We start from the raw sequence: 11005 nt of genomic DNA, 5'->3' as shown, positions 1-11005 counted from the left end.
GCTTAATGCTTCACTTAGTGCTTGTGTCTCCTGTCTCGCTTAGTGCGAACTGTGCGCTTAGCAAGACACTAGACTAGACCTTGTTGCTGATTCTTCATTTCTGTATTATCAAAGTACAATTATTTAACAGTTATCATGCAATCTCAACATTTGCTCCACAAATGCGAACACCAAAATCATCGCGACACACGCACACTCATGAATAAACGGGCAAAAGAATAAGCTTACGTTAATAAATCATTGGAATGTGAGCACAATGAACATATATACTTAAAAACAGGCAACATAACAACAGTATATTTATCCATAATAGCAAATTTCATACAACAAGACATATGGCATCACATAGACATCATAAAAATTAAGTTGGTTTAGTTTGGGTAGCATTTTAAAAAAAAATCCGAACCAATCCAATCCAACATTAATTAATTGGTTTGAATTTCTAAACACCCAAAACCCTATTAAACTTATCAATTACACCACTATTTTTATTTTTATGTTATCTTAGAAGTTGAAAAAGAAAAAAAAAACAAAATAATACTCTTGTAATGTTATATTTTTTAAATATATTGCAGGAGAATGAAAAATATACTCATTATAAATTATTAATTACATGAATATGTATTTTTTTAAAACAAAATATTATCAATTGTCAATAAACCTTCTTCTAATATTTTTTTTATCATGTGTGAAAGACTACAAGTATTATTTAATCCATTAGTGATTAATTTTACTCGAGATATATCACTATTATTGGTACAAAATAATTTTTCATAATTGTTGTTTCCTATGCAATATGATCTTATACAAGTAAGGCAATCCTATTATTTTCTTTTAATATAGTATGATATAATAAATATAATTTTTTTGTATGATAATTAAAAATTTCATTTTAAAGTCATATCTGTAAAAATTTCATCGTACGATCGTTAATTTCCTCTCTTTCAGCTCACTCTCTCACTCTCAGCCACCGCCGCGACCACCTCGACCACGCCGCCGCCTGCGGCAGCTACTGTGAGCATTTTCCCCCTTTACGTTGTGGATGTGACCAAAATTTCATAAAAAAAGGGAATTTTCGGAGGATTTGATTGAATGGTTTTGCTGTTTCTTTTTTTTTTTTGGCGGGGTTTGATTAAATGGTTTTGCCGATTTCTGAGTTCGTTGGATTTTTGGTGTTGAGTTTCTGGAGGAAAGTTTTGAGTTGCATCACTTTAGTGAAATATATATATGGGTTTCGTAGATTTTTTTATTTTTCCTTTTAATTTTTTTTTCTAAATAGGAGGGTGAGTTTATAATTATGGTCTTGTATTTCTATTGTATTTGGCCAATTTAAGTAATTTTGATACCATTATGAGCTATGAGTAAGCTAATCAAATTTTCTAATACTGATTTCATATCCAATTTTGTATTCTTCTTCACATTTGTCTGTGCAGTTGGATTAAGCATCATTCTCACCCATTTTGTTTTGTGTGAAACTATGAATTGATTACATTCTCAGTGTTTATTTATTTATTAAAATTTAGGTCAGTTTTCACTTGTAATTTGTCAACTCAGCATAAACGGGGTGGGTTAGGATTTGCAACCATTGGAAGTTCCAACAATGGCAGGCATAGCTATACTGTTAGATCTATGGAGGAAAAATCAAAACTTGAGCTCTGGATTGCACTCTTCTCACGCCTTTCAGTCTTCCAGTGCCTTCTGTTCTGCCTCTGCTGCCACTGCCGCTGCAGCGTCTTTAGCTGCGGGAACCGGTTTTGCCTCAAGGGCATTGTTTGGGTATGCTCTGCCTCCATTTTTCTATACATGCATTGTTGTTAGTGTTTTAGGTTGTTGAAGGATTTTAATCTAGGCTAGGATATACAATTTGACAAAATATGATTGGTTTGGTTTGGAATATTTTGGTATGGCTGTGGATTACTATACATTCTACTTTTAAAGTTTATCTGGATGGTGAAAATTTGGGTTCTGTTTTTGGATAAATGGGTTGTTGATAGTTTTATTGTGTGCTGCTTATTAGGATTTAGGACATAATTTGGTTCGTTGGTATAAATTGGAATCCATTCAACACTTACGTTTATTTGTGAAATAGTTAAAAATTCTTTAATGTGGTAAAACAGTTTGTTATTTATTTATTTGTTTTGTGTGTGTGTGTGTGTAAGGGGATTTAGTATCATATTTGAAGGAGTTACCAACTTACCATTGACCACCCAATTGTAGCAATTTGGAGGAATGACAGAAGGAAAACCTATGAACATTTGTGATGTTTGTAGACGTGTTCTGAGTTGTAGTATATTGTCCTACTTTGGTTTAACCATGTGCAATGAGCATATATTTACTTTTTTTTGAAAGGCAGCATATATTTACTTTTAACTCTCACACTACTTTAATTTCAGGTCATCAGTTGCATATTGTGATGCTGGTGCAGTATTACCAGAAGACTACATTTCTAATATACAAAGTTCTTTTGAAAGGAATTATAAATATGATGCTGTAAGATATAGTACCAAGCAGTATAATGTGGAACTTAAGCCTCTCTTCTCTGCTTTTGAATTAAGGGCATTTGCGTTGACTTCCTTAAGGTCATTCTTGATGTTCTATTTGCCACTTTTGGAGCCCCGTGTGGAAATGGAAGATGATGAGAATTTCCAGGAGGAGGATCAAGAGCACCATGTTGATCTGGTTGTTCCCTTTAAAAAATCAGTCAAGCAAATCATGCGTGAGGTTAGATTTTATCTTATTCTATTCTTGGTTGAGTAAAATTTATATCCTGCAATATATTGACCATTTATGAAATTGCTTTGAGTGATTTGTTATTTAGTATCAGTGACAGTGCTGTTATGCTGCTATATGTATCTTGTATTTCAGGAAACCCTGTGTCTAATTCATAAATAGCTCCTCTTCATTTCAGACGCAGATAGATAGACATGTCAATTGAGGAGGACAGCTATTTCTATTTATTAAACCAAGCTTTTGTTTTGACATGTGGAATTTAATGAACCTACAACCTACTCTGCACTCAACAATAACAACTGTCATATTATTAGGTCATACTTAATGTAGGGTGATGGCCAATTGGCCATAGAAACAAAATTGTTTCTTTCAAGAAAAAATAGGGAGAGAAAATATTGGGCACGGTGATCTATGCATAAAGATGTCATGCCTTCTGGTTAACAGCCTGGTACCATTGAAGAATTGGTATATATAGAAAATTCTGAACACTCATGTACAGGCTACCAGCCATTAAACATCTTTATACAAGTTACTGTTATGGTTCATATCAACCTTGGTCTAACAACTAGGGAATATACAAGAAACTCCTAATATTTTAGAAAACAGAGTGCCGTTATTATAACTGTTAACCTCTTAATATATCGAATTTAAGTAAAAACCAATTCTAACCCAAAGAATTCACTTAATCCTAGCCGTCTAAAGTAATTTGAACAAAGAGAAAATAAGAGAAATAAAAATAACTTGCATTAAAGTTGCATGAATATTACTTTCACTATGTGAACATTGACAACAACAGAAGAAGCAACTCGACATTTAGTAGTCCTCCATCAATGCAGACCAGTCTAGCATGTTGCTATGTCCTTATTTCTAAACTACATTCAAATTGACGCTGATGAAGTTAATCTAATTAACCGAGCATTTAATAATATCTGGGAATAAAATTGACAGGATTAATGTGGTCAAATTGTTGTATGCTTCTAAGGTCCCTGCCGGTTATAATGCATCTGTTATGTGTAGGAATAATTTACATCTACTCATTATCAGGAGTACCCTTACCAAAAGCTACACAAAGTTCAACTGTGATAAAAGGATGAAATAATTTACTATTATATTTGTTATATTACACAATTGCACTTATCAATCTATCTTAACCCATGCTACCAATCTATTATTCTCCCAGATATTGGATGTTTGAGAGAGATGTATCTATATGCTGCTAGGAATTTGTTCAATTTTCAGAATTGACCATCTTCATATGAAATCTTCCTTCATATAAAGCTTTTACTTTTGATGCTCTATATTTCTGCCGAACCTTGTTTTTGTTGATTCAGTAATAAGCAAATTGGTACTATGCTTCCTTTCTGTGTTTCCTTTTATTTAGTAATTACCTAGTAAATTAGTTTGATTCCTTAACTTCTGCTCTATGATATGTGGATCAACATCATGCATATTTCATTGTGTTTCTCTGTATTCTTATGATGTTTAAAACTTATGTTAAATGTCTCATGGATGCCATCACAGACAACCGTTGTGACCACTAGAAGGATTTTAGAAAGAATTGTTGTGCATTATGTTTCACAAAGAATGGCATGGAAGCTTCTTAAAGGTATATTTTCTCTAAAATTGTTTTTGAATTCAGCAAAATTAATTAGATGCCCTTACTTACTTACATGAAGTAGTTATTATTTACCACTAGCAAAGTTAATTAAAATTTTACGAGATGGTTGTTTTATATTCTGAGCTCTCCTAGAGATCTTACAAATAGTTGGTTTTTTGGGATTTCTCGAACAGATATCCCTAGATCAGCAACTCGCAAGGCTGGAAGGAGCATGCCTACTTTGGTTTACGTCTACTGTGTGAGCAGAACAACATTCAGAGGTCAAAGCAATCCATGAATTATTTGTTCATTATGAGATTCCCTGAGGTTTTGACTTCATCAACTATCTTATGCTGACTTTCTTTTTGTTATGTATAGGACATATGCTTGGAGTTGCAGCATCATGGCTTGTCCAAGTAGGCATTGATTTATATCGATTCTTTTCCTCCACATTCCAGGGCCAGTACGAGGATAATGATGTTGATCAAACAAATCAAGTTGGAGTTCTTGGACAGAAGGTTGTCATTGCTACTGTTAGATGTACTTCATCTTTAATCTTTGCCTCCATAGGAGCAGGAATTGGTGCAACCTTTATTCGTCGTCCATGGCTCGGCCAGTGGGTTGGTAAGATTGTAAACAACACATTCAGAGAACTACAAGATTGTTGCATATTACTTGAATTTTGTGATTTTAAGGTATTGTGTGAATAAACTTTTTCATGAACTCTTAAAGAAAATAAAATAGAAAGGTAAAATGAAATAAACTTCTCTCATAAATTAAAATTAGCTTATACATGAGCTAATATACAGCTCTCTCATTTAGCTTCTTGCAAAACTGGTTTTAACTTATGCATCAGCCAATTTAACTTATGAGAGAAGTTTAATTTATATTACCTTTTTTATTTTCTTCTATAATTGTTTATTTAAAAGTTTATTTAAACAAAACCTTGAGCTGATTCTTGTTTGTTTCACTTCGATAGGCTTAATCGTTTTTTTTTTCTCTTCAGGGTGTGCTATTGGTGATTTGGGCGGTCCCATCATTGTAGCATTTTGTGCTGACAGATTTTGAAAGATTTGAAAGCAAGTTATATTTTCTGACAGATTTTTTACCCGCTTCAAATAACGGGGGTATATTATGAATTTTGCTGTTTTTGCTAGCCATATCTGATTGAGTCACCAGAAGTTGGTGGACCTTCTTTTAGCTGAAAGAATTCTAACATTTTTCTCCCATGATAGATAATTTGTTATTGTTTACCCTTTCCAAGCTATTATGATAGTATTTTCCCTTTGTAACAAAAAAAAAAAACAAACAATAACATGCATTGGTGTGACGCAAAAAAACCACATCCCAATGATAAAAAAACGTGGAAGCTACAAAGCAAAGCTTCAGGAGAGACATGGCTATTCACGTCAGAGTTGAGTAACCAAACACAGGATACCAATCATATAAACTCTCCCCCAGTAAATGAATATAAAAGAAAAAGTATATATCGTAGCATAAGAGGTAAGAGAGAAATTTGATATGGTAAAAAAAAATTGTCCACATGAATTGCAAAGTTCTCTCTCGAGTCTTGACCGTAAATAAGGGTAATTAATTCCAAGGAGTACCGTGTTCATGATTGGTACAATCACCTCAAGCTAGATAATAATGTTTGAAGACGAAATATAGACTTGACAGAACACTTAATTAATACTCTTATTATTTCTGGGCACAAAAGTTCTGTTTTTTCTTCATTACTAGAAGAGACATATCTGTTTTCCTATCTTGTGCTAAGAGAACTTGTAATGTAGTTGCAGACGCTTAAGCTAAGCTAGCCTTCTTCACAAATTTGGTTATAAAAATCTTCCATTGCCAATAGAACCATGCCTTGAAAGAATATGTCAGCCATATCTACAGCACTATATAATCTGTCTTAGTTATTTTTAATTCATTGAAGAAATAACAGCACTTGACTTTATATGGGTAGGGGAGATGCATGGCTCGATAATAGGAGTGCAGGGGACAATGGCGCAGGGTTTGAGAACCAATGCTTGGATATTTCATAATAGGTACTTCTTTTACCTATTAATGAAATTCGTTTGGCTTATAAGAAAAAACATAGGTGGATAAACCAGATAGTTCCTGGAAGTAGTTCCTATTGATTATGTTTGCATTATTCTGAAACTGGTGTTGGGGACACTCCTTATGCTATAACCTACTGGTTTAATATAAACAGGGGAGTGTATTTTTAAGAGGTTGTGGCAAATCAAAACTCCACATAAGGTGACCTTGTTGATTTGGAGAGTGATATTGGATAGGCTACATACTAAAGTGAAACTTCACAGGAGGCAAATCCAAATCCAACAAGGTGACCACTTGTGTGTATTTTGCAACGAGGTGGTTGAAGATGCATCACGTTTGTTCTTCTCTTGTAAACATGCACAGCAGATTTGGTGGCGATGGTATAATTTATTGGGAATTACTTCGGTACTACCTAATTCTGCTCCAGAGCATTTCTCTCAGAATTCGTCTGGACTACGTGTAATATGGTTTTGAGGGTATTGACTGTCATGCTAGTCTGCTGCCTTCATTCATGTAATTTTCTGCACTTGTGCCATTAACAAAAAAAAAGGAAGTGTATTTTTTGAAATAGGACATATTTGAAAAACAAATTAAAAAGGGAAGTGTCTAAGCAAAGAGGGAGAGTGAATATAGCAATTGCCCAAGATAATTGTATAAAAAAGCATATGTAATTTCACCCCCTTCCCTTCGGCCAGTAATTAGTTATATTCTTTTTTTTTCTTTTGATTTTTACCTTCATAAGGAAATTTTTTAAAACACTAATGATGGTTGATATGGTTAAAATTATGAGTTTTTCATGTTCCTCTGGTCCACATGATTCCATTTCATTAATGTCCTACATTTAGTAGTTGTATTTTACTGATGATCTCAAATTAAAACTACGTACCCTCTTCTTTAGTTTCTTACATTTTCTTCTTTCTGCATAAAACAATCATCAATTTTATCACTACTCTTTCTTTGGAGGGGAGGGTATATTTTTTTCTTGACAATATTAATGATCTTTGGTGGAAGTTGTGGACGGTGCAACTTCAACTTTAAGTCTTATATAAAGAACCAATCCCAATAAAAAAAAATTATGAATATCTTAAATTAACCTGTTTTTATTTTTAAGCAAAAGTGAAAATCCAAACAAGGATTATAATCTTGAATTGACATTTGAGTAAATTCACCTAAACAGTGATAGTGAGTATGGGAAAAATCATTGTCCAATTGACTACTTTGGATCCACCTAACTGCCACTACAATGAGGCAAACATCAAACAAGTTCTTCCAATGGGGTTTGCGGCAGATAAGCATCGAAAATAGTGGGCAACATGTCTCGGAATGGGATAACTTTCCTCTTTTTAAATTATACTAGTATTTAGATTCAATAATATACTCGTATAAATTAAAAGTAATATCGTCTTATATACAGAAGTTAATGGCAGTAAAATGTTTTTCAGGAACTTGCTTTTCAATAATTTGCAATGTATTAATTCATTTAGGTTTTCATTTTAAATATATTTTTTATAATGTAACAATCAAATTCAGGTACTCTCATTTTGAATAATTGATTATGCAAGTGTGGCAAAAACTTAGAAAGAAAAATTTTCTGCTTAATGTGTGATTTTAGATAATTATCTTGATTTTTATGAATAATTAAAAATTACATAGTTTTCCAAGCATCAAGTCAATAGTAATTAAGAAAAATGTACTTTTCTTCCATTTGACATAAAAATGAAGAAAAATAAATATAAAAAACACGTGTTTAAATACATTCTTAGACAACTATCTAAAGATATAAGTTGTCTTCAAAAGAAAAAGAAAAAAAAGCATGTCGAAGAAAATATAAGAATATAAATCATCCATATATATAAGTACAAATTTTCATACAAACATTTAATAAAAAATTCACTTTACTATCAAACATACCATATCAATAAATAAATGTTGAAAATGCGTGTTTAAACTTAGGTATTTGTCTAATATGATATATAGATATATGTTGTCTTCAAAAGAAAAAGAAACTTGTCTAAGTAGATATAAGGGGATAAATCATACATACATAAGTATAAATTTTTATACAAACATCTAATAAAAAAATCATTTTATACTGTTGGAAATTCCTCCATAATTAAGAATCGTTCATATTCAAGTAAACATGCAAATTTAAATACATGAAAAATTGAAAAATACATTCCAAGACATGCATAAGAAGTTGTGGAGCACTTTTCCATGATTTAAAATTGATTTCTTTGACCTTGAGACTTACACACTCCACTTTGAAAATTAGAGATTAGAGTTATAAGAAATTTTGTAAATGTAACTCATTTATTGACATTCACCACTCACTCTTAAAGGAAGTCACATTGTGCTCCAATAAATAAAGAAACTTGTAAAGAGTTGGAGTATCACATCTCATCCAGAGAGAAACAAAACCAGAGTAATAATGAAAAAAAAAGTTCTAATTTTCACTACTTGATAAGAGTTGAGAGAAATTATAAATCATTTTTATTAAGTGAAGTTGAAAGAAATTATAAATCATTCTTATTAGGTGAGATTTAGATATATCTTTTTGTATTGAGAAATTGTAATCCCAAACCCCTCCCAAAGGTAATTCTTATTTTTTTTTTTCACTCTTTCCGTCACAAACAAAAACGCTGCGTTTCACAGAGGACACTCCCCGCATCTCTCGCGAGTACAACCTCGCCGTTCACACCACCTCCTACACCGACATTCGCTCCAACATCGAAGCCCAACTCCACCATCTTAACCCCACCCGCGACCGTGTCCAAGAAGCCCTAGCCCTAACCCTAACCCCAATCCCCACGCGCCTCATGCGCCTCATTTCAACTTTCTTCGACCACACCGAAACCGCCTCCAACCTCTGCCTCCACTTCCACCACTGCCTCCTCCGCGCGCTTGACCTCCACGCTCCCCTCCTCGACTTCTTCCAAACCCTAAACCCTACCAACCCCACCCAAAACGACTGCGTTCGCGCCGTCCGCCTCTTCCATGCCCTCCAGAACCCCATCCCCGACTCCACACCTTCTCCGTCACCTGCTCCAACCCCTCCAACGTCAAAACGCAGCTCGATCGCCGCATCGCGAAATTGCTGTCGTGACTCTGCCTCTCTCGGCGCGTCGTCCGCGGCTCCACCATATCTCTCTCCGCCGTCGTAATTGCCGTGGTGGCAGCCACCGTCGTGGTCACCGTGTACGCTGTGGCCGCTCTAGCTGCTGCCGCTGGTGCCGTGTCGGTCTGTGCCTTTGAGAAGAAGGAACTTGCGGCATTGAGGCAGCTTGATGTTGCTGCGAAATGTGCCTATGTGTTGAGCAACGATCTCCCGATGATAAGGTGCTGGTGAGGCTTAGGCTGGAGAGGGGGAATGAGAGGTACCTTGTGGAGGAAGTTATCAAGCAGCTGTGAAAGAGTCATAAGGGGTTTTTGGAACAGGTTGAGGATCTTGAGGAGCATATATTCCTCTGCTTTTATAATATCATCAAGGCTAGATTTTTAGTCCTTCAAGAGATTACCAGTAATCCGGCTTAGTTCTTGTTACTAACAACTAGTCAAGTTTTTAAATTGCGATTACGGTTGCATCAGCATTGGCTGTTGTCATGGCCAATGAAGTCCGCATTGAGGTTTTACATTGTGGTGGCAGCCACGGTTGCAGTTTTGTTGTGATCTTTTGATATTGCAGAAAAGTATGGATAAATGTGATTGATGCGACAAATTGCAGTTGCAGAAACTTGCAGGCCGGTTTTTAAAACTTGGTATGCAGGGTTTAAATTGCAATCAACAGTTGCAATTGTGGCCGCATTTGTCCACAATATAAAGGTTTGAGGTTTTTGCACTGTGACTGTAATTTAAAACCTTGGTGATCATGACACACTTAGTCCTCGGTTTCGATCGTTACAGCTAATTATAATCACTACTAGTTCAAGGTGATGCTGTCTGTTTAGACTAGCTAGCTGCCTTACTGTTTGATTTAAGATCTTGACCAATTTTTGGGCATTGTCACCTTGTGTTCACTGTTCAATTCATTCATAGTAGAAAGCACCTTGCTACCTAGTAACCTTTTACTTGCCATGGAATTTTGTAAATTTGGTTGTTCAGGTGTTGATGTCTGAGACAGAAATTAGGGCTCTATTATATGACTAATGTTTGCATGTTAAATCATTAATTATTGTGGAATCATGATGCACTTCCTAATGTTAATGTAGACTTGTGATGTTATCAATTGTTATTTACTTTGTTTTGCCTAAAATTTATGCCTACCATGGTAGCTTTTTGAGTTCCTCTGAGTGATTATACTCATGAATCATGATATTATGCACTTTCTTATGCTGTTTTCTCATTTCAGAGTTTGTTTTGTCCAATGATCTTTGGAAAGGTGTAGATTCCAGTCATGATGCGATTTAATGTTGGGGTTACAGTTTTTATGATAATAAGGCTCATCTTGTACCAATACTGTTTTGAATATCCAAATCGAACCGTGTTTCAAATGTACATTACAGCCTGCATTCTTGGTTTTATATATATATATATATATATTATTTACAAGCAATTGGGGTTTGGGGTAAATCTTATTTCCCTACTGATAATGTCAATACATTATATTGATGAAAATAATGA

The 11005-nt window shown here is 34.4% G+C and overlaps 2 protein-coding genes across 4 annotated transcripts; both read left to right on the top strand.

Annotated features, from left to right (window-relative positions):
- Nucleotides 1-801: 801 nt before the first annotated feature.
- Nucleotides 802-5580, top strand: LOC100807129 (uncharacterized). Of its 3 annotated transcripts, none has more exons than NM_001415693.1 (7): nt 802-1014; nt 1529-1776; nt 2394-2721; nt 4252-4336; nt 4522-4608; nt 4706-4951; nt 5334-5578. In NM_001415693.1, the coding sequence occupies exons 2-7, from the start codon at nt 1601-1603 to the stop codon at nt 5393-5395; spliced, it is 984 nt and encodes a 327-aa protein (NP_001402622.1). In that variant the 5' UTR covers nt 802-1014; nt 1529-1600; the 3' UTR covers nt 5396-5578. The 3 variants fall into 3 exon arrangements, with proteins under 3 accessions (NP_001402622.1, NP_001241429.1, XP_006574448.1); NM_001254500.3 differs by having other exon boundaries at nt 1524-1776; XM_006574385.4 differs by having other exon boundaries at nt 870-1014; nt 1555-1776; nt 5334-5580.
- Nucleotides 5581-8982: 3402 nt separating this feature from the next.
- Nucleotides 8983-10879, top strand: LOC121173854 (uncharacterized). Its single transcript, XM_041011284.1, has 2 exons — nt 8983-9823; nt 10734-10879. Exon 1 carries the CDS (start codon nt 9205-9207, stop codon nt 9547-9549), a length of 345 nt encoding a protein of 114 aa, XP_040867218.1. The 5' UTR covers nt 8983-9204; the 3' UTR covers nt 9550-9823; nt 10734-10879.
- Nucleotides 10880-11005: the final 126 nt, after the last annotated feature.

This window comes from Glycine max, chromosome 2, assembly GCF_000004515.6.
Source record: "Glycine max cultivar Williams 82 chromosome 2, Glycine_max_v4.0, whole genome shotgun sequence".
In the NCBI taxonomy this organism is placed as follows: Eukaryota; Viridiplantae; Streptophyta; class Magnoliopsida; order Fabales; family Fabaceae; genus Glycine; species Glycine max.
The sequence above is the reverse complement of the archived record's forward strand: the minus strand, read 5'-3'. Positions and strand labels throughout refer to the sequence as shown.

Bases quoted from the DNA above. Each gene is read 5' to 3' on its own strand.
- LOC100807129 (XM_006574385.4), top strand. From the start codon at position 1,601: ATGGCAGGCATAGCTATACTGTTAGATCTATGGAGGAAAAATCAAAAC. The intron at 4,609-4,705 runs GTCAAAGCAATC...TGTTATGTATAG, and splicing joins GAGCAGAACAACATTCAGAG to GACATATGCTTGGAGTTGCA. The intron at 4,952-5,333 runs GTAAGATTGTAA...TTTTCTCTTCAG, and splicing joins ATGGCTCGGCCAGTGGGTTG to GGTGTGCTATTGGTGATTTG.
- LOC121173854 (XM_041011284.1), top strand. From the start codon at position 9,205: ATGCGCCTCATTTCAACTTTCTTCGACCACACCGAAACCGCCTCCAAC.